This window comes from Coffea arabica, chromosome 1e (assembly GCF_036785885.1).
Source record: "Coffea arabica cultivar ET-39 chromosome 1e, Coffea Arabica ET-39 HiFi, whole genome shotgun sequence".
Taxonomy (NCBI): domain Eukaryota; kingdom Viridiplantae; phylum Streptophyta; class Magnoliopsida; order Gentianales; family Rubiaceae; genus Coffea; species Coffea arabica.
In genome coordinates this window covers 44793498-44817851 of record NC_092311.1, presented here as the reverse complement: position 1 = coordinate 44817851, position 24354 = coordinate 44793498, and the positions used below count along the sequence as shown (strand labels likewise).

Here is a 24354-nt window from a genome sequence, read left to right as displayed (position 1 = left end):
TTATCTATCTTTGCTATAGCTATTTCTGCTTCAAAGTTAGTTTTAGTTGCTTTCAATCACTTTGTGAAAGTACATCAGAAGCCACAGGTGATGAATCCAAAAAGATATAGCATCAGGTAACAAAGCTTCAACCTGCAAGTCGTTAGATTTTCTGCAAATATAGAGAATACCTCGCTTTACAGTTTGTGATTTTGCTATCTAGTGCAACTGCCAGGTACATCATCATCATCATCGTTGCCAAATTCATGTAATGCAATGGATTTGAAGTCTTTGCATTGCCTTGAAGTTTGATGCACTTTGGATTATCAACCTTATTCCACATAGCTCAATGATTTTTTTCCCCTTGTCAACTGCCATGCATATTCATACTCATATACAAAAAAAAAAAAAAAATATTTTGCATGCCATGCTGAATAAAAGAAGAATACACCAAAATTCAATCACTCCCTTAATCCGCATATTTGCTTGGGCATATTGTCTTTAGTTCCTTACGCCCATCAGGCGATTTATGCCTCCTAGCACCCTTAATACGTTCAACCAAAACTTGGAAGATCCGATTATCAAAAATTCAGTAGTCCAGATTAAGCCACACCACTTGGTGAGATGGGTAACATAATTTGACCCATTGAATTTCTAAATATCTGATCTACTCAAGTGTGAGTCAAGTGTAAAGTTTCGATGACTAGATCATCACTGGTCACAAACACATAATTTAGGACTACCCAAAACAAAAAGACTTTTAAGCTATTTTTGAGTCACAGTTTTGCTTAAAAAGTGATTAGATCAGTCCTAGACATGAGGGATTTCTTCTTTTGATCTTCTTTTGGTTTTAAAAGTGTTCTCAAGAAAATTGCTTTTCAATTATGAATAAGAAATTCCTTTTCCTAATCCACTTCATCTTTTAAAAGCTTTGGTAGATTCCCTCCATTCATGTTCAATGGAGTAACAATTTTTTTTAATAATTGAATTCCTTGGCAAACGGTACTTTCCTGTGAATTCAAAATTTTATTTATTGCAAAATAGAGGAAATTTATTTCAATGACATATCTTCAAAGTAAAAGCTTCAACAGTCGTATAGAAAGGTTTGGAGGCGTAACGTGATTCCCATTTTAACTACTACTCCCTCCGTCCCAATATTAGAGACGTTTATAGGGAATGCAACTTTTTATGTACAGTGATATCATTATTGACAGCCAAGCCTTTGTTCCAAATTTATCCCGTCGCAAGTACAATGGTCAGCTGCACTTTGTATTTTTCATGGAGTAATGATTTCGTGGGTCCCATCTTAACCAAAAGCATCCCTTTGTATGTTAGAGACACGCGCTATTATTGGCCTTATAAAGTGAGAGTTAGTCTCACGTACTCCTCTTGCTTCTCCAAATGGATAATAAATAGTAGGTCCCACCAAATTTATTTGGATTTTCTAGCACATGCACTATGAGGGCAAGAACGGAAGGTTAGAAGGAAAATAGTGTAGCGTGACTCTAATTTTGGGACAATGAAAAAGGTGAAATATGACATTAACAATGGGACGGAGGGAGTACATTTTATTCACTTCTCCACTAATCATATCTCCATAAGAAGGCAATCCATTGGAGACATGGAGCAGAAGCGTCTCATGACCCAAAGTTACAAATAATATATATTTAAGAGTGGCACATTTGATGCGCAGAAGTGATCAAAGATGTTCATAATCCATATACCAACAGATTAGAGAGGCTGATGCGATATCCATCTCTCAAGCATAGTTCTGCATTCGGCAGGCTTCAACTCATAAGCAACATGGCCTCCTCCCTTGACCCAAAAAAAAGAAAAAGAAAAAGAAAAAAGGGGTGTTAGTTAGTCCCAAGAATGTTCTAACCTTGTTGTTAGTCGTTACCATGTGAACAAATCTTCCACTGAAGCAATAGAAACAGGAATTTCTTGCCTTCACTGTTGCAAATGTCATCTTATTTGCGTAAGTCCTTGTATAACTGGAGGCAGGAAAACAGAACAAATTTAGATGAGTCGGGTAAAGTTATCTTTTTATCTCGTGCTAATGGAGGTGTAATCAAGAAAAGAAACATTGTTCAATTTTGAACCAACCCTGCAACTTGGCCTTCATGAATCCACTGTCTCCAATCGTCAATAATTGGGTAATGTAGAGATCTTATCCACGCTTGAGTTTCAATGTGCGGTACCATCAGATCATGGTCACCACTAAATCACAAAGTACTCCACTTTCAGTACTTAAAATCACTGCTATTAACCTACACGCATCAAGATTCAGAGTTAGGTACCAAACCTGTATATAAGGGATCTATAACCTTTAGTGCTAAGGTTTGCATGATATGGTACAACACTCCCTGCATTTTTTGTGTATGGCAAGGTAAAGTTGCATCTTAACCACTGTCCATAAGTTTCCTGCAATGTGATTACAGAAACCAGTTCAGGCTTGCTTCGGCATTCAAATGCTACATACCATAGTGCTCGATTTACACATACCCTTTGCACATGGAGGGCCTCTTGGACGCTCTTGTTGTTAGCCCAGTGCTCAACGAGCTTAACCCATTCCATCTACGATTGCCAGTGAACAGAAGAAACGGCGATCAGTTGTGCTACCAAGAACTGATGCTCTTATCCACGAGTTTACATAGAACGATACTAGTAGTATCTTACTCGACATTTGACTGGAGTAGATTCCCGAACGTCTAGCTCTTCAAACTTCTTATACAACATTTGTATAATGGATCTCCCACCAGTAAATAATTTATTTGGCTCTCGTGAAAGAGGAGGACATACGGGAAGCAAGATCTGTTCATCGTCAATATTACGAACCAACTGCAGAAGAAAATTATTAACACCATCATTCTCGTTGCCCGTTCCTTTATTCTGATTCTTCCCACCTTTTGTAGCCCGCAAATTAAAGGGAAGGGGTAGGAACCAATTGTCAGTACAACCGTTTCTGGAAAGTGTGTTATTGTTTGAATAAATTAGAGTAATTCATTGTTAATTTCTACAATTTCGCAACAGAAATATGATGTTCGATCAGTGCTCGTGTAAGCCCCTAACATTAACTGCAACTCTGTGTAAGCCCCTAACATTAACTGCAACTCTGTTACGAAATTGTACGAGTAAGTTACAATGAATTACTGCTTCTTCAAATGATATTACACTATTCAGAAACGGTTATACTGACAATCCTTAACTCTATCCCTCTTTCTTGAGTTTAGGAGGCGCTTTAAGTAAATCCATTAGGCCTTGCCTAATTTTTGAAAATATAATCACATAAAAATTGCATAGATATGGTTGCTTGCCTCATTGTATGCCTGCATATTTTTCGAACACACTGGATTACTGGGATCTGTGATTTCATATTCCCCTTTACAGCTAACCTTCAAGGACTGCATTGTAAATATACAGGTCAATTAGAAAATCACGGGTAATTTTACATTGTAAGAATGCATGTGACAAATGACAGTGTTCTGAGATATCAATAGGTAACAAACAAAGGAAATAAGTTACCTCATAGAGTTCATCAGATATCAGCCCCATCCCATAAGCAAACGGAACCCTATAGTTCAGAATTCCTGAAACCTTCGTTACTGGATTTCCGAGTATGTATCCCTGAAGCCATAAATGGAAACGTCTCAGTTTTAAACTTCAGGATGTTAAATTTTTCTCCAAATAGTATGTCATCAATCAAGATTAGGTAGACTAGAAAAGAGAAGATCATCAAAGGTATAGACCTTAAGATCAATACGTGGTTCAATGCCGTCCTCGTTTCCTGGAATAACCCCAAAATACATGTAAGTTTTAGGGCTTAATAGTCATAGAGCAACAAAGCATTGATCCTATACTCTCTGTATTTAGCAAACTTCAACTGATCATCTTGTGACAGGAGATACTATAGAACTCTAAACTGGTCAAAGAAACGTTTTCTTGCTTTGCTCTGGAGCATTTTATAACTTAACATATGGACAGAAAAGAATAAAAAGCCTGCAAATTTCTGAGGGAACTTTTAACCTTTTTTTCCCCCTCATAAAGCTCTGCATTATGTTAATAAAACCCATTTAGCTTAAGGTGGCAACTATATTCCTACCTAAAGAGACTTCGCATATACTACAAGCTTACATAGAGCATTTATAGTATATTCAGATCTCTTACAATGCCTATGTAGATGCATAACAATTTCAATAATCAGATTGTAACACAACCAAAAAACTTCCCCTGGGTAAAGAGCCACATTGAAAAAATCTTACCATTTGATATAAGTTGAGTTAATATTGGAACAGGAGTGCCCCCATACGAGATTCCACTAACATAGAATGGATTCGACTTGTACTCTGGGTGATCATGTAGCCACTGCAGTATAATCAACTATCAAAAGCAATCTTGTAAAAGGTAAACATCTTTTTAACTATAATTTCTTTCCCATTTCAAAGGAAATTAAGCTTTTAACTCGAGGTTCAAATGGATAAAAACGTAACAAATATCGCCCACCCGAACCCTCTATAAATGGCAGTTGTAATTGCACTGTGTACCATGGGCACTAGCAAACCAATTGTAGACATTAAGATACAACAACATGCAAAAAGACAACAAATTGCCTCGCTTATTGAAATTTGTGCCCAAAATTGAATTGTAAGCCTCAAATTCAAAATTAGTCATCTTCCACTATCTTTTCAAGGTAAAATTGTAAGTTTACCGATATGGGACAAGTTTGTACAAGAAATAGAATATCTCATTATACATGTTAAGCTAATTATCATAGGAGCCTGTATCAGAACATTTCACTAACTAAACACTGTGAATGGGATATTCCATTCTAGAGATTGCTGCCTTTCACGAGACTTTGGGATCTTTCCCCATGCAAGAGCCACATGCCTGACCTCCTCCTCTACAATAGCTCCCATGATGCTAACTGCCGAAACTACTGTTAGATTTATGAGGAAAAAATTACGTCCCACAATGATCCGAGAGATGGAGAAAGAGCGGTTAATATATAAGTAAGGGCCCGACATCCAATGACTTAAACTTTTGGATCAGAGTTAGATTTCTGATTTATATATTGGGCTCTTTGATGGGTTCTCTCGAGATGTTTCACCCTATCAACTACCATAGCCAATTATTATTGATGTCACTTTTATTCATCTTCCACTGTCAACTGTTCTATACAATCAAAACCGTGTTCATCGAGAACTTGAATCCAATGGAGGCAATTTTGGGCAGAGCCATGCAGGATTCCACTATTCAGAAGGAAAATAATTAAATGATAGTACACTGGTCTTTTTGCATAATAAAGGGTCTAGAGACAAATATGGCATTTTCCTGATTAGTAATTGTCCAACGTTCCGTGAAGCCTTACGATTCATTAATTAGCTGAGTGATGGGCGTGTACCTTCCTGATAAATTCATAAGCTTGATCAGAGGCTAGAAAATCTGAAGATTGAGAAGCTTGTGCAGTCTTAGCATAAGAAAAACCAGCTCCTACTGGCGAATCCAGAAAGATGATGCTTGCAACCTAACAAGTAACAAGAAATGATTCTCAACCATGCAGTCAACTCGAATTCTTAATCTTGAAAATTAGGTTTGTTTGGATAAAGATTATTTGAACATTATTTCAAAAAAAAAAAGAAAAAAGAAAAAATTTGGAATCTTATTTATATATGTATCTCAATGACCTTTTCATGTAACACTTCTATGAGTCTAAGATATACTCATCAACTTAAATCTCTTTTTCTCTCACAAGAAAATAAAATAAAAGAAAAGAGAAACTCAATTCTTGAGTTTACCTTGGTCCAAGTAGAGGGATTTAATACCAACTTGGGCAGAGTGCCATCGAACGACAATGGCTCCAAAATTACTGGTCCTGCAACAGAAAATCACGGGCTAGTGACTTGATCAAATGCTGGCACTCCAGTTTATCAGTCATCATCACTTGAACATTAAAGACAAATAAAGATTATAGCTCCATTTGAATTAGCTGTTTTTAGGAATGTTTTTCAAAAGCTTTATTGTAGCAATGCATATGAAAAAATATTTAGGTGCGTGTTTTTGGAGCTTAATTTATATTTTGGGCTTTTTAATTTGATGTGAATGTGTAGTTAGTTATTGTACAGATGTTTGTAGCAGTTGCTACTGGCGACAAATGGATGCTATTCAATAAAGTTAATACTTTTACCCAAAAAAAACAAAACAAAACAAAAGACCTTACATAAAGCTTCGTCAACCAGAAAACGTCTTTTGTCTTTTTTGCAGAGTTTCAACCAGAAAAGCTGTTTGCAGAGTTTCAAGATTATACAAAATCAAGATCAAAATAGTGGCGCAATTGTTCTTTTTTTTTTTGGTGACACCTAATGCAAAGTGTAAGGCATTAGAATTGACCTGTCCCAAAGAAAAGTGAACTAAATGAACTGCAGCCAGGGCCTCCATCTAACCAAAGGATAAGAGGATCCGATTGAGGATTTGACTCTGACTTGATAAAGGCGTAGAAGAGCTGCCCATCCTCTGATTCACCAACTCCAATATACCTGATAATATCAGAAAATGGATCAACTATTTCTTCTAAGTTTTCATTAATGTTAATTTCTAGGGTTATTATATATATGTTATGCTTAGTGGCTCACCCGGTTTCGAGTTCAAAGGGGAGGGGTCCTTCAAATTGTCAGGATCCTGGATTCAGCATTAGGGATTCTACACTCGAATTTGGGGAAAGAAAGAGTAGATGAGAGAGAACTAGAGAGAAAACAGAGTAGAAAAGAGAGAGAATCAGAATTAGTGAGAGAAAGAATGAAAAGAATGAGATTCTGCGATTCTTCTTGCCTGCCAATTCTGTTGAATGTTTACGTACAAATAAGTGTGGTTAACCGACTCTAACTAATCCTAACTGAATTGATAAACTGAATTGATACGCATGAAACGCCACCGTTTCACTTATTCTGAATGCTACTAATTGATCATGAAACGACACCGTTGCACTTATCCCTCTCCCTACTGATTTGTTTGATTAGTTACAAAACGATGCCGCATGATGGCTTAACTTCTGCATCCTGACATTGCTCTCCCCTTTAACAGTCTTGTCCTCAAGACTGAAACTGAGGGAATTGCGCGTGTATGAAGTCTTTGTCTTCCCAAGAAGCTTCATCCTGATCGAGTTGGCACCATTTGATGAGGTATTGTATCACTGATTGTCCATTTCGCATGATCACCCTCCGTTGCAAAATGGATTCTGGTTGTAGAGGACACTGGTCATCAATATCAATCTCAGGCAGTGTCGTTGAAATAGGCTGCAGAGGTCCCAATTTCTTCTTAAGCAAAGAGACGTGAAATACGGGGTGAATCTTTGCCTGTGCAGGTAATGCAAGACGATAAGCCACTGCCCCTACTTTAGCTACCACCTGAAAAGGGCCATAGAACCTTGCAGACAGCTTGAGGCACTTCCTGATAGCCACTGACTGCTGTCTATAGGGTTGAAGCTTCAGGAAAACCCAGTCACCCACCTCAAAAGTTCGTTCAGTACGTTTCTGGTCAGCAAAGAACTTCATTCTCTGTTGTGCCTTGAGGAGGTGATCCCTGATGCTGCTGGAGACCCTCAATCTCTCCTGGAGTAGGTGGGAAGCAGCTGGTATGATCGTGTCAAAATGAGGTCCTAAAGGCAAGGGAATAGGCTGGTACCCATACAAGGCTTCGAATGGAGTCATTTGCAGACTGGAGTGATAGGAGGAGTTGTACCACCATTCAGCTAGTGCTAGCCACCTGTTCCAGCGATGGGGTAATTCCCCAGTCATGCATCTCAGGTAGGCTTCGACACACTGGTTGAGACGTTCAGTCTGCCCATCAGACTGAGGGTGATAGGCTGAGCTATAACTCAATTCCGTACCTAGTAACTTAAAAAGTTCCTGCCAGAAAACACTTGTAAAGATCCTATCTCTATCAGATACTATAGATTCTGGGATGCCATGTAACCTGAATATGTGATCCATGAAGAGTTGAGCCACTTGCTTGGCAGAGAATGGATGCGCTAATGCGAGAAAATGTCCCACCTTGGTGAATCTGTCGATCACCACCATTACTGTGTCATAGCCTTGTGACTCTGGCAGACTCTCTATGAAGTCCATAGTCACATGAGTCCAAGCCATGCGAGGAACTGGCAATGGTTGCAATAGACCAGGGTAGTGCACATGCTCAGATTTGTACCTCTGACATGTATCACAGGCCTGAATAAGTCTGATAACATCCTTCTTCATCGTAGGCCAATAGAACAAAGCTTTTAACTTCTGCCAACAGCCCCTTTGTCCCGAGTGGCCCCCCACTGCTGATGCATGGAGTGCTTGGATGAGCTTGTCCCTCAATCCACTGGTTGAGCCTACATAAAGTTTGCCATTGTACTTCAGCAATCCCTTGTCCCACTCAAAAGGTTGGTGAGCTTGCGGGTCCAGCAGTAGCTGAGAAATAATGTCCTGGCATTGAGAATCTGACTCATAGCTTTTCTGGAGTTCTTGTATCCACAGTGGTTGGACAGTTGAAAGGGCAAAACATGATCCTGGTTGAGTAGAGTGTTCTTGAGTCGTACCATGTAATCTGGACAATGCATCAGCTGCCTTATTTTCTGTCCCCTTCTTGTATTGAATTTCATAGTCCAGCCCCAGCAGCTTGGCTAACCATTTGTGTTGTAATGTAGTAGTGAGCTTTTGATCTAACAAATACTTCAGGGATTGATGATCTGTCTTAATAATAAAGTGATATCCCACCAAATAATGCCTCCACTTGGAAACTGCCATCACTAATGCTAGCAGTTCCTTCTCATAAGCTGACAGTCCCAAATTTCTGGGAGACAAAGCCTTGCTCAGGAATGCAATGGGATGGCCTTCTTGCATCAATACAGCTCCAATGCCACTCCCACTAGCATCAGTTTCGATTGTGAAAGGCTTCTGAAAATCTGGCAGCTTGAGAACAGGAGCAGTACTCATAATATGTTTCAGTGATGTGAAGGCCTTCTGTGCTTCCTCGTTCCAACAGAAATTGTCCTTCTTGAGCAACATAGTAAGTGGTTTGCAGATAATGCCATATTGCTTGATAAATCTCCTGTAATAGCCAGTTAACCCCAAAAATCCTCTCAACTCTTTAATTGTACTAGGGACAGGCCAGTTGATAATGCTCTCCACCTTGGACTGATCCATGGACACTACATTCTCAGAGATAGTGTGACCAAGGTAATCCACAGTATGTTGTGCAAATGAGCATTTTGATCTCTTAGCAAACAGTTTGTGGTCCCTCAACACTGTCAGGACTATCCTCAGATGCTCTAGGTGTAATTCCAGGGTGGGACTGTATATTAAAATATCATCAAAGAAAACCAACACGAATTTCCTTAGATAGGGTTGAAATACTTGATTCATAAGGGCCTGAAAGGTTGCAGGTGCGTTAGTCAGTCCGAAAGGCATTACCAGGAACTCATAATGGCCACAGTGAGTTTGGAAGGCAGTTTTGTAAGTGTCCTTGGGTTTGACTCTGATCTGATGGTAGCCAGAAGTGAGATCCAGCTTAGATTTATACCTTGAGCCTGCTAACTCATTGATTAATTCATCTACGTTTGGAATGGGATAGTTATCTTTGATGGTCATTTCATTCAGGCGCCTGTAATCCACACAAAAACGCCATGTCCCTTCCTTCTTTTTAACCAAAAGCACTGGTGAGGCAAAGGGACTGTTGCTGTGAATGATAATCCCATGCTGCAACATGTCTGTGACCTGTTGTTCTATCTCACTCTTCTGGGAATGAGGGTACCTATATGGCTTCATTTTAAAAGCCTGAGACCCCTGTTTTAGAGGTATCTCATGATCTATTTCCCTGGCAGGGGGAAGGTCAGAGGGCGTCTCTAAAACATCAGCAAAGCCATCAATGATGCCTTGAACTTCAGTAGGCATATTCCCCTTCTCTGATTTCCCATTCTGTCCCATCCTCATTGCTAGACACATTTGCTTCTTATATTCAATAAAATTCCTTAGATCACTCCCCCTAATAAGATCCAAGTCACAATTCTCAGCTTGTCCCCTTAGCTGAACTACTTCCCCTTGATTGTGCAGAGAGATTGTTAATTGGTGAAAATCAAAAGTAATTGGACTAAAGCGAGTCATCCAGTCCACCCCCAAAACGATATCCCAGCCACTCAGGTCCATTACCTTTAAATCATAGCAGAATTTGTACTGATTGATCTCCCATACCACCTTAGGACATATGGCCTTACTAGTTACACAAGCCCCATTACCTACTACCACAGAGAAAGGTTCAACCATTCGATAAGGAACATCAAAGGCAATTACCTTTTCACTGCTGATGTAGCTGTCTGAGCTTCCAGTGTCGACTAGTATCAGCATTTCCTCCCCATCCAGTTTTCCTACCAGTGTTATGGTCTTCCTTTGCAATGCATCTGACAGCGTATGAAGAGACATTTCCATGATCTGTCCAGGATTGCCCGTGGCTTCATCTTGTTCACCTACTGCATCCTCAAACTCTGAATCCTCTTCCTCTTCTGTGACCAAAAGATTTAGGTGACCTGATTTGCACTGATGACCTTGTCCAAATTTTTCTCCACACTTGAAACAAAGTCCATGGCTCCTCCTGTACTGTAACTCCTGAGCTGATAGCCTTTTAGGTTCAGTATCTGCAGCAGAAATTGGCTTCCCTTTGAAAGAGGTATTCCTGAAGGTACTGATAGAAGGAACTTTATAGTGAGGACTATGGCTCTGTTGTTGGGAAGGACTCCTAGAAATTCCAAACCTGCCTTCAGGTGCAGTTTTCCAGCTTCTGGCCTGGAGTTTCAACGCATCTTCTTGTAATACAGCCATCTCAAGGGCTTCGGACAACGTTGCAGGTTTCAACATTTTCACCATTGTCCTGATCTCATTCTTGAGTCCACTGATGAAGCTAGATACAAAGTATTCCTCGCCTAGATAGGGATTCTTAAGCATCATAAGGGTCTTGAGCTCTTCAAACTTTTCCTGGTATTCCTCCACCTGTCCTGATTGTTGCAGTTTATTAAATTCTTCTACCACATCCCTGCCACATCTGTTGTCAAACCTTTTGTACAACAGTTCTACGAAGTTGCCCCATACTAGACCTGGTTTCTCCAGTTTTACTCCTTGAAACCAGTTATCTGCCCTTCCCTCTAAGTACATTTCTATAACTTCCATTTTATGATCTTCAGGAATTTGATAGTTTAAACAATACTTGTTGCATTTTCTAATCCATTCCCTCGGATTCTCCCCACTGAACATAGGCAAGTCAATTTTTGGAGGATTAGGGGCTAAGAACCTACCTACCTCTTTCCTGGTCATCCTGATGTTATCAGCCCCTACTGGTAGCCTCTGATTCATTGGTGGAGTTGGCAACAGCGGTGTTTGCTCGATTCTCAACCTGTCTTCCTCTAATGCCGCCTTCTCCTTGTTCACCAGTGCCTTCATAAAGGTGCTGAGTTCTTGCTTCATTTCTGCTACCAAACCTTCCATCCTCAGGTTGCTCCCTTCCAATTCCGTTCGAAATTCCTCCCTCATTCGCATCTGTTGTGCCTGCGAGGCTTGCAATCCTTCCATTACTTCCTGGAGCTTGAGATCTTGCTTCTTGATTTGTTCCTCCAAGGTTTTGAACCTGGTGCTTTCTGCCATGGAATTCTACTTCCTCCAAGGATCCGTCCTGCTCTGATACCAAATGTCAGGATCCTGGATTCAGCATTAGGGATTCTACACTCGAATTTGGGGAAAGAAAGAGTAGATGAGAGAGAACTAGAGAGAAAACAGAGTAGAAAAGAGAGAGAATCAGAATTAGTGAGAGAAAGAATGAAAAGAATGAGATTCTGCGATTCTTCTTGCCTGCCAATTCTGTTGAATGTTTACGTACAAATAAGTGTGGTTAACCGACTCTAACTAATCCTAACTGAATTGATAAACTGAATTGATACGCATGAAACGCCACCGTTTCACTTATTCTGAATGCTACTAATTGATCATGAAACGACACCGTTGCACTTATCCCTCTCCCTACTGATTTGTTTGATTAGTTACAAAACGATGCCGCATGATGGCTTAACTTCTGCATCCTGACACAAATCCTGGAAGAAACTTAACTATGGAACCAGCCATAGCAAGGTTTGAACATGCTTGAACATAAACTAGAAGCAAGAACAGGCCGCAGAAGATAGGATGCCTTAGGAGCACTTGCAACTTCTCCATTGAGCTTGGCCTATCTCTCGTTCAGGGCACTGGGCAGAGCAACTTTAGACTCCAGACACTTGGATAGAGTTCTTGGGCGAACTCAATATAAGTCCCACAAGCTGCTATGTCTACTGAGAATCGCCTTATCGTAGCCACAAATTTAACTTACCTTACCGACACAAATGTCATTGTTTGTCGGCAGGAAAAATGCACTTTTCATCCCTAATGTTTAAGGTGTTAATCAATTTCATCCCTAAAGTTTCATGCAAAACACATTTTATCCTTGTAATTTTATAATTTTGATTAATTTCATCCTTCAAATTTTACGCAAACACATTTCATCCTCATAATTTCCTAAATTTGGCTAATTGAGGACAATTGGTAGATTGTCAAGCAATTTGAATAGGATAGCGTCACTTGATCACGGCATGCCTATTAGGTAAAAAAAAAAAAAAAATTGGATCAACAAAAAGCTCAAAAATCTTTTCTTAATTCACTTTCTCATTTTAATACAAAAAAGACTAAGAAATTTTTAGCCACGATTACTTTCTTATTAATCACAATCGAACAAGAAGATCCAAAGAAAATGAAGTCAATGGGAAAGAAACAATCCCACTATAGCCAATTGAAGAAAAATATCAAACAGACCCAATACAACTAATTGGAGAAAAATATTAATGCAAAAGAATGAATGGTTTGGATTGTCATTTATTTGCAAAATTTTGTTTTGTTGCATCATATACATGTTTTTCAATCATCTATTTATCTTTCAATCTATATTTAGTTTCAAATATATCATATCACAATTTAAAGGGAAAAAAAGATATAGTCTCCTATCCAAAAACACTTGTTGTTATTTCTATAATTTAATCAATAATTGAATTAAGTATTAATAATACAATTATTAATGGGACATGTGATGATATTATGCCTAAATTTGTTAACAATCCTTTAATTGTCCTTAATTGGTAGGAATTATAAAACTATAAGGATGAAATGTGTTCTACATAAACTTTAGGGACAAAATTGGTCAAAATCACAAAATTATGAGGATGAAATGTGTTTTCTATGAAACTTTAGGGACGAAATTAGTGAACACCTTAAACATTGGGGATGAAAAGTGCATTTTTCCCGTTTGCCAACTCATACAATGCAGCTTTACTGTAAAGCGGCGTGTAAAAGACTTAGCTCCGGGTTTCAAAGATGGTCCAAATTATGTTACATTACTTTCTAAAATGGTGCGTAACGTAATCTGAACTATTGAATTTTGAAAAGGGAAAATTTCAGAAATCTCACCTGAGATTACTGATAATTGCAAAGAGCTCTTCTCAAATTTATTAAATTACACCTAACTCTCTTGCTTTTACTGTTCATATAACAATATAAGTCCAAAAGGCTATATATTTTCTCAAAAGTCCTAAACTTCCCTTTTTGTACAAAAATTATTTTACCAATTGCTTTCTTCCATATTTCAGCATAACCTACTATACTAACAAATTAGCTTAACAAACAATATAATTCCAAATTCTAAATTCAGGCAATTCTATCATCGCAGTCATAAAATTGCTTCTCCCAAATCATGCATTCAATTCTGAAGATTTGTTCCATCCTTCAGAAATATTCTTACCATATGATTCCATGGAATGGTCAAACTTATAATCAACTACCCTTATATTTGCATAATTTTCAACATAGGAAGACATGGTTTGGTTCCATATAAGTGGCTTAATTCCTACTACATTAGCCAAATTATGGCTTTGAAGAAAATTCTTAGGAGAGATTTAGGCATGAATGGGATTAATCAAGTTTAAGGGAAGGAATGGCATCATTATGATTATAGAGATTTTCAAAAAATTCATTTTGTCAAAAATCAAAATTCTATTTACAACTAATCACACTCCAAACTTCAAATCCAATATCCACACCTTCTCAAAACAAAATAATCTGACCTGCCATCAAATCTCCAAACATGTTAACATCTTAAATACAGAGAAGAAACTCTATTTCCATAGCGAAATCATAACCAATAATTGTGAAGCATAAAAAGAAATATAAATGTACTTATTAACATCTTAAAAAGTTTTTCGAATGGATAATAGACAAATTAGCAAATTTACCAATTTCAGTCCCTCTTCCTTTTTTGGCCAATGATTGCATTATTTATTCCATTATTATTGTGTGCCTCTTTATGTCCTTTTAGTGTGACCATAAAATTGAATTTTACTTCAACCATCAAATCTAATCTCTCAACTAAACTTGTGATTTGACAATTTTAAAGGGAAGAAAGGAGGAATGGGAATATATAGTAGAGTTTGAGAGATCACTTGTGATGTAATTGTCTGTAATTATAAGCAATAATTGGTGGTAATTTGAAAACAAGTTATAGAAGGAAATGGTTGATGGATGAGAACGGAGTGACAATAAGTGAAAGAGAATCATCATTGGCTGTGTAACTTGTTCCAAAGAGGTCAATTTTCTTTTCTTTTTAATCTCATTTCATTATACTATGAATTATTTATTAAGTGAAGGTCATTATAGTTATTTTATTGTGACATGGGAGATTAGTGTAATTTGTAAAACTTGAGGGGAGTCGAGTGAAATTGTCATAAACCTCAGGGGAGGTTTGTGAAATTATCCCTTTTGAAAATTAAGTCTGCCCAAATTTTGATTGTATATAAATAACTATCAAAATGTTTGAGAAAAGATGATAGGATAAAATCTGCCAAGTACCAATGAATAATCGATCAAACAAAGCAACTCATCAGAAGAATTTATCAAAAAATTAAAAAGAAAAAGATCTCACTATCCTTTTAGCTCTCTCATTTTAATGGCTTAAAATATGTTTCAAGCAAATTATAAATCATGCAATGCTAAAATCCCCACACAAGATAGCTTCGTTATGGGTATCTTAGTTGGTGGACGCTTGGCATGTGTTAAAAAATTAATATACGAGTTTGGTTTATTGAAGAATTTTTTAAGTTGCCACCCAACTTTCAAGTTACGTACACTTTTCTTTACCAATTGTCATACTTATACTTTTCTTCTTAAAAAGGTTGGCGTACGGACGAAATAAAATTTACCTTGTTATGAAAATTGCCTTATTTTTGTTTTAAGTAGTAACATGTAATGAGAGTGAGGGAAGGGCTTCCTGCTACGTGAGAAATGTCATCATACAATTGCGTCGGATTCAAATTAGATTTTTCTATTTTTCTCACATATAGAGTTTTGTCTCTATAGATATAGATTTAATAATTGAATCGAACCACATTAATCTTGTATCTACTCGAAGTTTCATGTTTTTTTATTTGTTTGATTAAATTGTCATGTACTTAATTTTTCAATGATTCTTCGTTTGCACTTGGATCCCAGCATCTGATATAATATCATAGCTAGGTTTTGGTTAATTGTTGAAATTAAGTGATTTGTGGTAATTTTCAATTCAATAATTTAATAGGAAAAGAGTATACATGTCAAAAAGGCTTGGCATTGAAAGGAAAGGTTCAAAAGACAACAAACATAGAGGATATTTGATAGTAAATTTGGACAAGTGATTCAGAGGGCATGGAAAAACATAGAGTCTAGTGTTAAATTAGGATATAATTTAGTGGAAATGTTCTTGACAATTTCCAATGGTATGTACTTGATGTTGGATGTATTTCAGTTTTGTTCTTTGAGCGGTATGACACGTGAATCAAAAAATTCAAAAAAAAATATAATTTTCATGCATCCTGAGACTCTCAAAGTTACGAGGTTTTCATTAATGATGGAATTTTGAAAAGCACACACAGGCGAGACAATATTGTGAAGGGGAGAAGTATGGTGATTTTTTTTTTCAAAAAAAAATTTGTTACCTGATTACCTCAATAGTTGGGAGCAGAATTAAGAAAGGAATCCAAGATTGCTTTCAAGTTGTAAGTAGTGGAGAAGAGGAAAATCCTACAAACTTAAGTCAACTAAAGGTTGGATTCGGATTAGCTATATATGTACATTACAACAACGTAATAATTCAGTATGTATTACTACACATGAAGCTTTTGGTGGAGATTATTAGGATATTACTTATTTTGTTTAGGCAATTTTTATTTTGTGTGACAAGTAAATAGTTTCTAGTAATTTATACGTATTTAGAGTAGTTGCCAAGAAATTTTGTATTTATATACGTTTGGAAATCAGGTAAGTTATTCTTTTATTATTATTGAAGTACTAAGAGGGAAATGCCCGCGCACCGCGCAGGTGTTTGGTGCCTGTGGTTAAAGAAGATTTTACGGTAGTTCAAGCGAATATCAAAAAACTCACGCACATTGAGTAACAATATGAAGTAACAAAATATCTAATGTATACTGGAAGATGGAGATGAAAATTATGCATGTTATCTTGCTCAGTTCATATATTTTGAAACAAACACTTGTATATGAGCTTTTCATTAACAAGACTAAATGAATTTTAAACAGATACCCAAACGATTAATGACAATAAACAAAGTGATTATCCACTTAAAAATGCATTTACACAACATTCTTGTTGATGAAAGTAGCCAACTTTTTTAGCAACGACAAAGCCTAGCCTCAAAAGGTTTGGTTCCATCCGAGGATTCAGCAATGGATCATCAACCCCCGTAGATTTTGAGTGAACATAATGCCAAATGTCCTCAACATAGGCCTTCACCTGTAATTTCATTAACTCAATACTAATTAGATCTTTCCCCCAAAAATAAGGACAATTGAGAAAAATCACATCAAGATCGAAGCTGTCTAGTATCTCCAGCCAAACCCTTGATGCCATGTTATGTGCTAAATTGCCACCAGCACTATCCCCACCAAAAAACACCCTATCAAAGCTAGCATAATCCCTAAGCCATACCTCAGGACCCTCGCCATTTGAACGAGGGGCAACCCATTTGACTGTAATCTAAGAATCTTTATAAGCAATAGGCAAAGAATACTCAGGGGCGAGCCAATAGTTAATTGAAACTGCTACAACACCAGCTTCTGCAACTACTACATTAAGGTGCACGTGATATGTAAAAGAGAAGGCAAATTTGATCAAAAAAGCTCCACCATGTAAGTAGACCAAAAGAGGAAGTTTTGTATCTCCAAACCTATTCCAACAAAACCACATCATTTAAATTGTATAGAACAACCAACTTTGTGGGGAAACAATAATATCAACATTAAATTGCGCTAACAGAGTATCCAATTTTGGAATGAAAGCATTTAGCTAACAATAGAAATTACGATTTTACAAAGCAAATCATACTATTAAGAAAAAGAATAAAACCTCACCTCAAGTTGAACCGCCAAGAATAACTTCACCAGAGAACCATATTGAAATCCAGAGTACAATGGCAATACAAATAAGTATTTATCGGAAGACGAAAGGAACATAACGGAAGAATGTAAAGGGGCAGACATTTGAAGAATTGAAGTTGAAACTAATGCTCAATCATAAATTCCTTAATAAACCACCATGTCCTTGCTTTAATTGAGATGAAAATGACGTTTGAAGTTCTTCAAGTTATAATAGCAAAGTAACAGTAATAATTGATACAAACCAAAATGAATGTCTCTGCAAGGACATTTAAGTAATTACACCAATAAAGAAGCTATTATGGGTTGTACCCATTGTAGAAAAGATGATCAAATAATCTCACATTCCCAAACTACCCAAACCTTTGAACAAATCATCACTGCATCTTTTAGAATACAAGAACATTTCAGTAAACACAATAATACACATGCTATCTAAAGTAGTACCTAATACTATAACTACACTTAAAACAATCTCACAATCCCAAAATACCCCTACTCTTGCGGTTGAAATTCAAAGTCATTCTTTGACCCAAACTCATTCTTATATAGTATAAGGATTTGTCAAGTAATATATCCTATAAATTGAAGGGGACTGTCATATCATAAATTAAAGTACACAAAAGGAGTCATGATTATAGATGTGAGTGAGAAAAAGGACTTTGGTGTATCAGAAATATTACACAGGGATTGGGTTTAGAATTCAAATTGTGTTTTTATATGAACCTTCTTCATAATAAAGAATGGGTTATTGATATGAACATGTTAATTCTTTCCTGTCAATTGTATTTTCATGTTTTTGACTATTTTCCTTAAATTGTTATTAACTTGATGTCTTATTAGTTGCTTATTTCGTGCTTGGATCACAATAATAGGTTAGTCGATTTCAATTTTCTTTTTTGGTATGATAAAAGTGTAATCATTACTCATTGCAAATTTGGGGACCAACAATGAAGACTTTCCTAGTTTTTGTCAAAATATTTCTTTGACGTTAATTGGCAAAACCGGTTTTAATTTTTTGTCCTTTGTTTTCATTTTCCTTCAAATTATCGTGGGCCAATTGCTGTTTATGTACGAGGAACGTGAAAACTCCGTGCACTTATAGTAGAGTTCTGTGTGAGGTCCAAATCCAATACCATAATTGTGGCCTTACAATTGTAATACAATTCGCGGTCAGTTCTAGCACCTATCTCCCATGCAAGTTTTTAGTCTAATTTTTAATAGACAAGTTTTTTAACTATTTTGTTTACAGTAATCCTCTACAAACATCTCAAAATTTTTAATGTACACGTCGCTTAATATCTAAGAACACACAAAATTTTCACTTTTTTCATCATTTTCTTCCTTCTTCCCCATCTCAACTCTCTACCGTCGGCCGGACGATGCTGATGTCACCAACTTGCAACCTCCTCCCACGTCCCTCCCATAGTTCATCAAAATTTCTCATAGAGTTCATCAGAAATCAGGCCCATCCTATAAGCAAACGGGACTGCATGGTAAAGAATTCCTTGAAATGTAGTTGCTGGATGTCCAACTATGTATCCCTGAAGCCATAAATGGAAATGTCTCAGTTTTAACCTTAGGATGGTAATTTTTTCTCCAAATAGTATGTAATCAATCTAACTTATGTAGACTAGAAAAGATAAGATCATCAAAGATATAGACCTTAATGATCAATACGTGGTTCAATGCTGACCTCGTTTACTGGAATAACACCAAAATACAAGTAAGTTTTAGGCCTTATATATAATTAATCTTATGGTCAGAGAGCAACAAATTGTTGATCCTATACTCTTTGTATTTAGCAAACTTCAATTGATCATCTTGTGGGAGGAGATAATATAGAATTCTAAACTATTGAGGTCCAACACGAAAGAGTACTTATGCAATGAAGGCATAAAGGATCCCATAAACTCGCATCCTAAGTATCTCCTAAATGGAAGTTTTCAAAGAAACATTTTCTTTCTTTATTCCAAAGCGTCCAAGGAAGTATCCCTAAAGCAATCAATTTAACAACGCCGCGACACGTTAGCAAGAAGTACAATTAAGTAAAATCTAGATGGTGATTTTTGGAGCTAGAATAGAAGATGTAACTTTGTGCCTAAGTGTTTTTATCTTGCTATATAGGTTAAGGAGAAAGAAGGTTATGAAATATATAGAAGTTAAATCAATATGTGGCTCAATCCTAGCATCGTTACCTGCAATGACACCAAAATAAATCAAGTCCTATGAGATAATGTTTCATGTACGTATTCATGAAGCAATAATTTGTTGCTTCTATTTTTGTTTTCAGCAACTTGAATGGATCATCTTGTGGCAGGAGATTAAATTATCTGAATTATGAGATCCAACTTGAAGGAGTAATGCCATCAAGATATTAAAAAAAAATCACAGAAAATTGCATCCCTAAGTATCACCTAATTAGATGAAAGTTTTCTTATTTACACTTCATGACTACTTCTTCATCAAAGGTGAGGAGGAGAAGGAAAAGGGAAAGATACAATGCCATTAAGATATTAAAAAAATCCCAAAAAATTGCATCCCTAAGTATCACCTAATTAGATGAAGGTTTTCTTATTTACACTTCATGAGTACTTCTTCATCAAAGGTGAGGAAGAGAAGGAAAAGGGAAAGATACTAAGAGAAAAGAATAAAAAGCTTAAAAGCTCCTTAATTAGTAAAGTTTTTAATTCTTTTTCCCCTTAAAGCTCCATCTATCAGGTGCAAGCATGAAATATCCCTATAACTAAAGAGTCTTTTCGGATTCACAAGTTTATAAAATAGCATTAACAGTGTATTTGGATCTCTTTAGAAGGCTATATATTTGCATAATTGCTACTCTCAGTTTATAACTTAATTGTGAAACTTGCCAAAATCGAGAACCACATCTTAAATGGATGGAACTAGTTAGGTTTTTAGGCTGTCTGTACAGGTGAGAAGTTCTGATAAAAATGTCACTGATTTTGGATTAGAAACCAATTGGAATGAACCTGTAATCCCAGAAAAGAAGTTGCTGGGGAGGACCGGTTCCGATGGTGAGAAGCTTGAAAAATATCTAGATTTTGATCCAGAAGTTGAGTTTAAGAAGTTTCATTTTAAACTAAAAGTGGGCCAGAAGTTCAAAAATTTCAGATTATTCAGGATGGCTTTATTGGAATGGAATATAAGAGAGGTATGAAACAAAGTGGATCAGAAATGATTCCTACAGAATTACAGCTGAGTGTGAGAGGGGTTGTTCATGGAGGAACCATGCATCAAAAGTTCAAGGGTGAGCATTTTTGTGGTAGAGAGTACAACAACGAGCATGTTACATCGAGATACCTTAGCCAAAGATATCAATTTAAGATTAGAAATGATCCTAAGCGTAACTTAATTGGTTTTCAAAATGAGGTTAAAAAGGATTTGATGGTCAGTGTCACTTCATCTAAGCTGTATAGAGCGAAGAGAAAGGCAAAAGAAGATATACAGGGATTAGACATGGAGCAATATCATAATCTGTGGCATTATGCAGTGCAACCACGATCCTGAAGTATAATCCTAGTAGTACAGTAAAGATTCAAGTTGACATACCTGATACAACATCTAAAGGTACATTTGAAAGAATGTACTTCTGTCTTCATGCTTGCAAGCAGGGATTTCTTGACGGATGTAGACCAATTATTGGTCTAGATGGGTGCATTTTAAAGAGTGCATTTGATGGCCAATTATTATCTGCCTTAGGGAGAGGTGGTAATGATAATATGGTTCCAATAGCACTGGCTGTTGTTGAAGTTGAAAGGTATTATTTATGGAGGTGGTTCCTACAGCTTTTACTGGATGATTTAGGATTGGGGATGGACAATATACCTTGGACCTTCATTTCAGATCGACAAAAAGGACTTGTTCAAGCTCTTAGAGAGCTTTTTCCTGACTCTGAGCATAGGTTCTGCACAAGACATATGTATCAAAATTTCAGCCAAAAATTCAAAGGAAAAGAGCTGAAGGACTTGTTTTGGGTATGTGCAGGTGCTGGAAATGAGGCAGACTGGCATGTGGCAATGAAAGACATGGAAAAAGTTGACTCACAAGCGTCAGCATGGCTTTCAAAATTTTCACCAACTCTGTGGACCAGATTACACTTCAGTGGAAGAAGTAAGTGTGACATATTGGTTAACAATTTAAATGAGTCATTTAACAATTACATTCTTCCAGCAAGGGAGTTGGCTGTGGTTGGGATGTTTGAATGGATTAGCAGAAGACTAATGCAACGATTCCAGGTAAAGAGGACTAGGATGGAAAAATTTCAAGGTAAAATATGTACAAACATCCATGACAAGATTGAGAATAATGTAAGGCTGAGTAGGACATGTGTTGTTAAATGGGTTGATGGCTGGAAATATGAAGTTGATGCTGGTATTAACAAAACTGTAGTGGTAGACCTACAAGATTGGACCTGTATATGTGAGTTATTTCAATTAGCAGGTTATCCATGTGTCCATGCATGTGCAGCAATACAAGCACGTAAAAAGCCAATAGTTGATTTTGTCCACAAATGCTACAGCAAAAAGACTTATTTGAAGACATATAGGCATGTATTTATGCCTGTACCAAGTGCAAGGTATTGGGAGAAGGCCAATGAAGAGCCAATTAATTCTCCATTGATAAGAAAGATGCCTGGAAGGCTAAAGAAGGTGCGAGGGAGAGCACCTGATGAACCAAAGAAGGGACAAATATCAACCATAAAAGGACTTACTGGGCATTGTAAAATATGCTTCAAACCTGGACACAATTCAAGAAGTTGCAAGAATACAATCCATCCAAATTTTACAAGGTACAATCTTCTTATGCATGGCATAAGCTCTTCTTTATTACTAACAGTTCATAACTTTTTTGTTTTGATGTCATAGGCCAATCAAGAGCCTGCTGGTGAAACTTTGGAGCCACAAGAAGCTAACCACTCTGCTGGTCGCACTTCATAACCAACCCCTCAGGGAAAGCCGGTTGATAATCCCAATCTATCTAAATCAAAAGTTTCAAAGAGAAAAGTATATACTCAACCAACAATGTCTAGTGTCAACAGGGTTATCACTAGAAAAATTGCTTCTTCTTAGGTATTATTCATGAATCTTAGTACATAGTACTTGAAACATATGTCCTGTACTAACATACTTCCATTTAACAGTCTACTGTGATTGGAGGACCTGTTAAGAATATTGCTGGTGGAAGAGTTAGACCTCCAACAGTTGTTGATCGATGTGCTGCATAAAATAAGGGCCAAGAGAACAAGAACAAATCCATCTTCCTAAATTGTGTGTGTGTGTAATTCGTAGTTAGGTGATGTGATGTAAACTGGCATTTTTTGGTAACTGGGTTGGACTTAGATGACTGCAAATATGCCCAAACTGTTTTGTTTTTTGTACTGATTTTTGGGCGTTGAGTTTGGTGTAAACAGATAATGATATGTTCTACTTTTATATGGATGATTTGAATGACTATTTTTGTATGAATGGAAAGATGGATAGCATTTTGCGTCCAATTTATTATCATGTCGTTGAATGGTTGATGGATATCATTTTGCAGGCATTTCAATTCCCTTCTTGCTGAATAGTTGTTTTTGTGTGAATGAATAGATGGAATATCAAAGCAAAATGGATCGCATTTTGCATCCAATTTATTATCATGTCGTTGAATGGTTGATAGATATCATTTTGCAGGCATTTCAATTCCCTTCTTGTTGGATGGTTGAATGGTTGTTTTTGTGTGAATGAATAGATGGAATATCAAAGCAACTATTTCATTTCTCTTTTGCAGGTTTTAGTTTCATTTACCGTAAGTTGCATGACAAAAAAGGGACATACCCCATCTCAATCACAGTATGACTTTTACATTTAACAATAACTATCCAAAAGACAATGCTGGCAATATTTCTTTTTCATTTCTACAAAGCAAAACATGAAACCGTCATTGTACATATGGATTTTCAGTACACTTTTCCTTCCCCATTCAACGTCACTACTAGAACTAAACAAAAGATTAACACATCAATTTCACATCTTGGACATCAAAACTAAGAGTGAAAACACAAACACCATTAGACAATAACAAACAAGCAACTTCAGGCTCTTCAGTTCCTCATCCACTTTCTGCCATCTTGACATCATGCTAGCTTCCATACTTGGTCGCTTTTCCTCTGCTAGTTTTCCAATACCAGCTTCCCACCTTGGCTGCTGTCGGCTAGTCGGATTACACCAACACCAAAAGCCACATTCATCTCTTTCACAAATGAAATACAATATGCCTTTGGTTGGTTTTTCTGATTCAACAGTTTTTATCTTAGACTTTCTTTCACAATCACATAGCCTGTATTGATATCTTAAATCCCTACTTCCATTCCCACTTCTATAACTTGAGGAAGACATTCCTGAAGACATCTCAAAATTAACAAGTTTAAGACTCTTACCTCTCCTCCCAAATCGATTACATGCTATGAGCAGACCCAAACTCACAAATTTTTCTTTGTATGGCTGTGGTTTTAGCTTGAAGATGAGCAGACCTAAAATCACCAATTTTGCTTCAAATGGCTGCGATTTTGGCTCAAAGCCAATTTAGGGTTTGGAAAAGAAGAGATTTGGTAGGGAGAATGCTTTTGATAAACACACGGGGGTATCTTTGGCAAGTGAAAATATTATTTTCTCTAAAATATTATTTATTGCAACCACAACTCTCAGCAGAAGTGCGTGGCACTCAAATATGATTGACCTTGATTGGAGAACCGTTTCTGTGTCTCTTGATAAAGTTTTAAACATTGGAGAGGAACTCGTATATTGGATTTTGCCCTTATGCATGGCCTTTTGTTGTTTGTTCATTAACACAGTACT

General features: G+C 36.9%; 2 protein-coding genes across 4 annotated transcripts; one reads left to right on the top strand and one right to left on the bottom strand.

Moving 5' to 3' along the window:
- Positions 1 to 1488: 1488 nt before the first annotated feature.
- LOC113705873 (serine carboxypeptidase-like 2) lies at positions 1489 to 12217 on the bottom strand. 3 transcript variants are annotated; one of them, XM_072057509.1, is made up of 15 exons: positions 12088 to 12217; positions 6609 to 6644; positions 6367 to 6512; positions 5775 to 5851; positions 5381 to 5503; positions 4242 to 4344; positions 3729 to 3766; positions 3505 to 3606; positions 3297 to 3383; positions 2659 to 2820; positions 2485 to 2556; positions 2285 to 2403; positions 2086 to 2199; positions 1862 to 1973; positions 1489 to 1750 (listed from the first exon to the last, which is right to left on the bottom strand). In XM_072057509.1, the coding sequence occupies exons 1-15, from the start codon at positions 12207 to 12209 to the stop codon at positions 1739 to 1741; spliced, it is 1425 nt and encodes a 474-aa protein (XP_071913610.1). In that variant the 5' UTR covers positions 12210 to 12217; the 3' UTR covers positions 1489 to 1738. The 3 variants fall into 3 exon arrangements, with proteins under 3 accessions (XP_071913610.1, XP_027083586.1, XP_027083581.1); XM_027227785.2 differs by having other exon boundaries at positions 1489 to 1794; positions 1928 to 1973; XM_027227780.2 differs by having other exon boundaries at positions 1489 to 1973.
- An 8436-nt stretch (positions 12218 to 20653) lies between these two features.
- LOC113695151 (uncharacterized) lies at positions 20654 to 22742 on the top strand. The gene is made up of 4 exons (XM_027214150.1): positions 20654 to 20928; positions 21009 to 22307; positions 22384 to 22441; positions 22659 to 22742. Exons 1-4 carry the CDS (start codon positions 20654 to 20656, stop codon positions 22740 to 22742), a joined length of 1716 nt encoding a protein of 571 aa, XP_027069951.1.
- Positions 22743 to 24354: the final 1612 nt, after the last annotated feature.

Bases quoted from the DNA above. Each gene is read 5' to 3' on its own strand.
- LOC113695151 (XM_027214150.1), top strand. From the start codon at position 20,654: ATGGAATATAAGAGAGGTATGAAACAAAGTGGATCAGAAATGATTCCT. The intron at 22,308-22,383 runs GTACAATCTTCT...TTGATGTCATAG, and splicing joins ATCCATCCAAATTTTACAAG to GCCAATCAAGAGCCTGCTGG. The intron at 22,442-22,658 runs GTCGCACTTCAT...TCCATTTAACAG, and splicing joins AGAAGCTAACCACTCTGCTG to TCTACTGTGATTGGAGGACC.
- LOC113705873 (XM_027227780.2), bottom strand. From the start codon at position 12,209: ATGGAGAAGTTGCAAGTGCTCCTAAGGCATCCTATCTTCTGCGGCCTG. The intron at 2,557-2,658 runs GTAAGATACTAC...TGGCAATCGTAG, and splicing joins CTACTCCAGTCAAATGTCGA to ATGGAATGGGTTAAGCTCGT. The intron at 2,404-2,484 runs GTATGTGTAAAT...ATCACATTGCAG, and splicing joins AGGCCCTCCATGTGCAAAGG to GAAACTTATGGACAGTGGTT.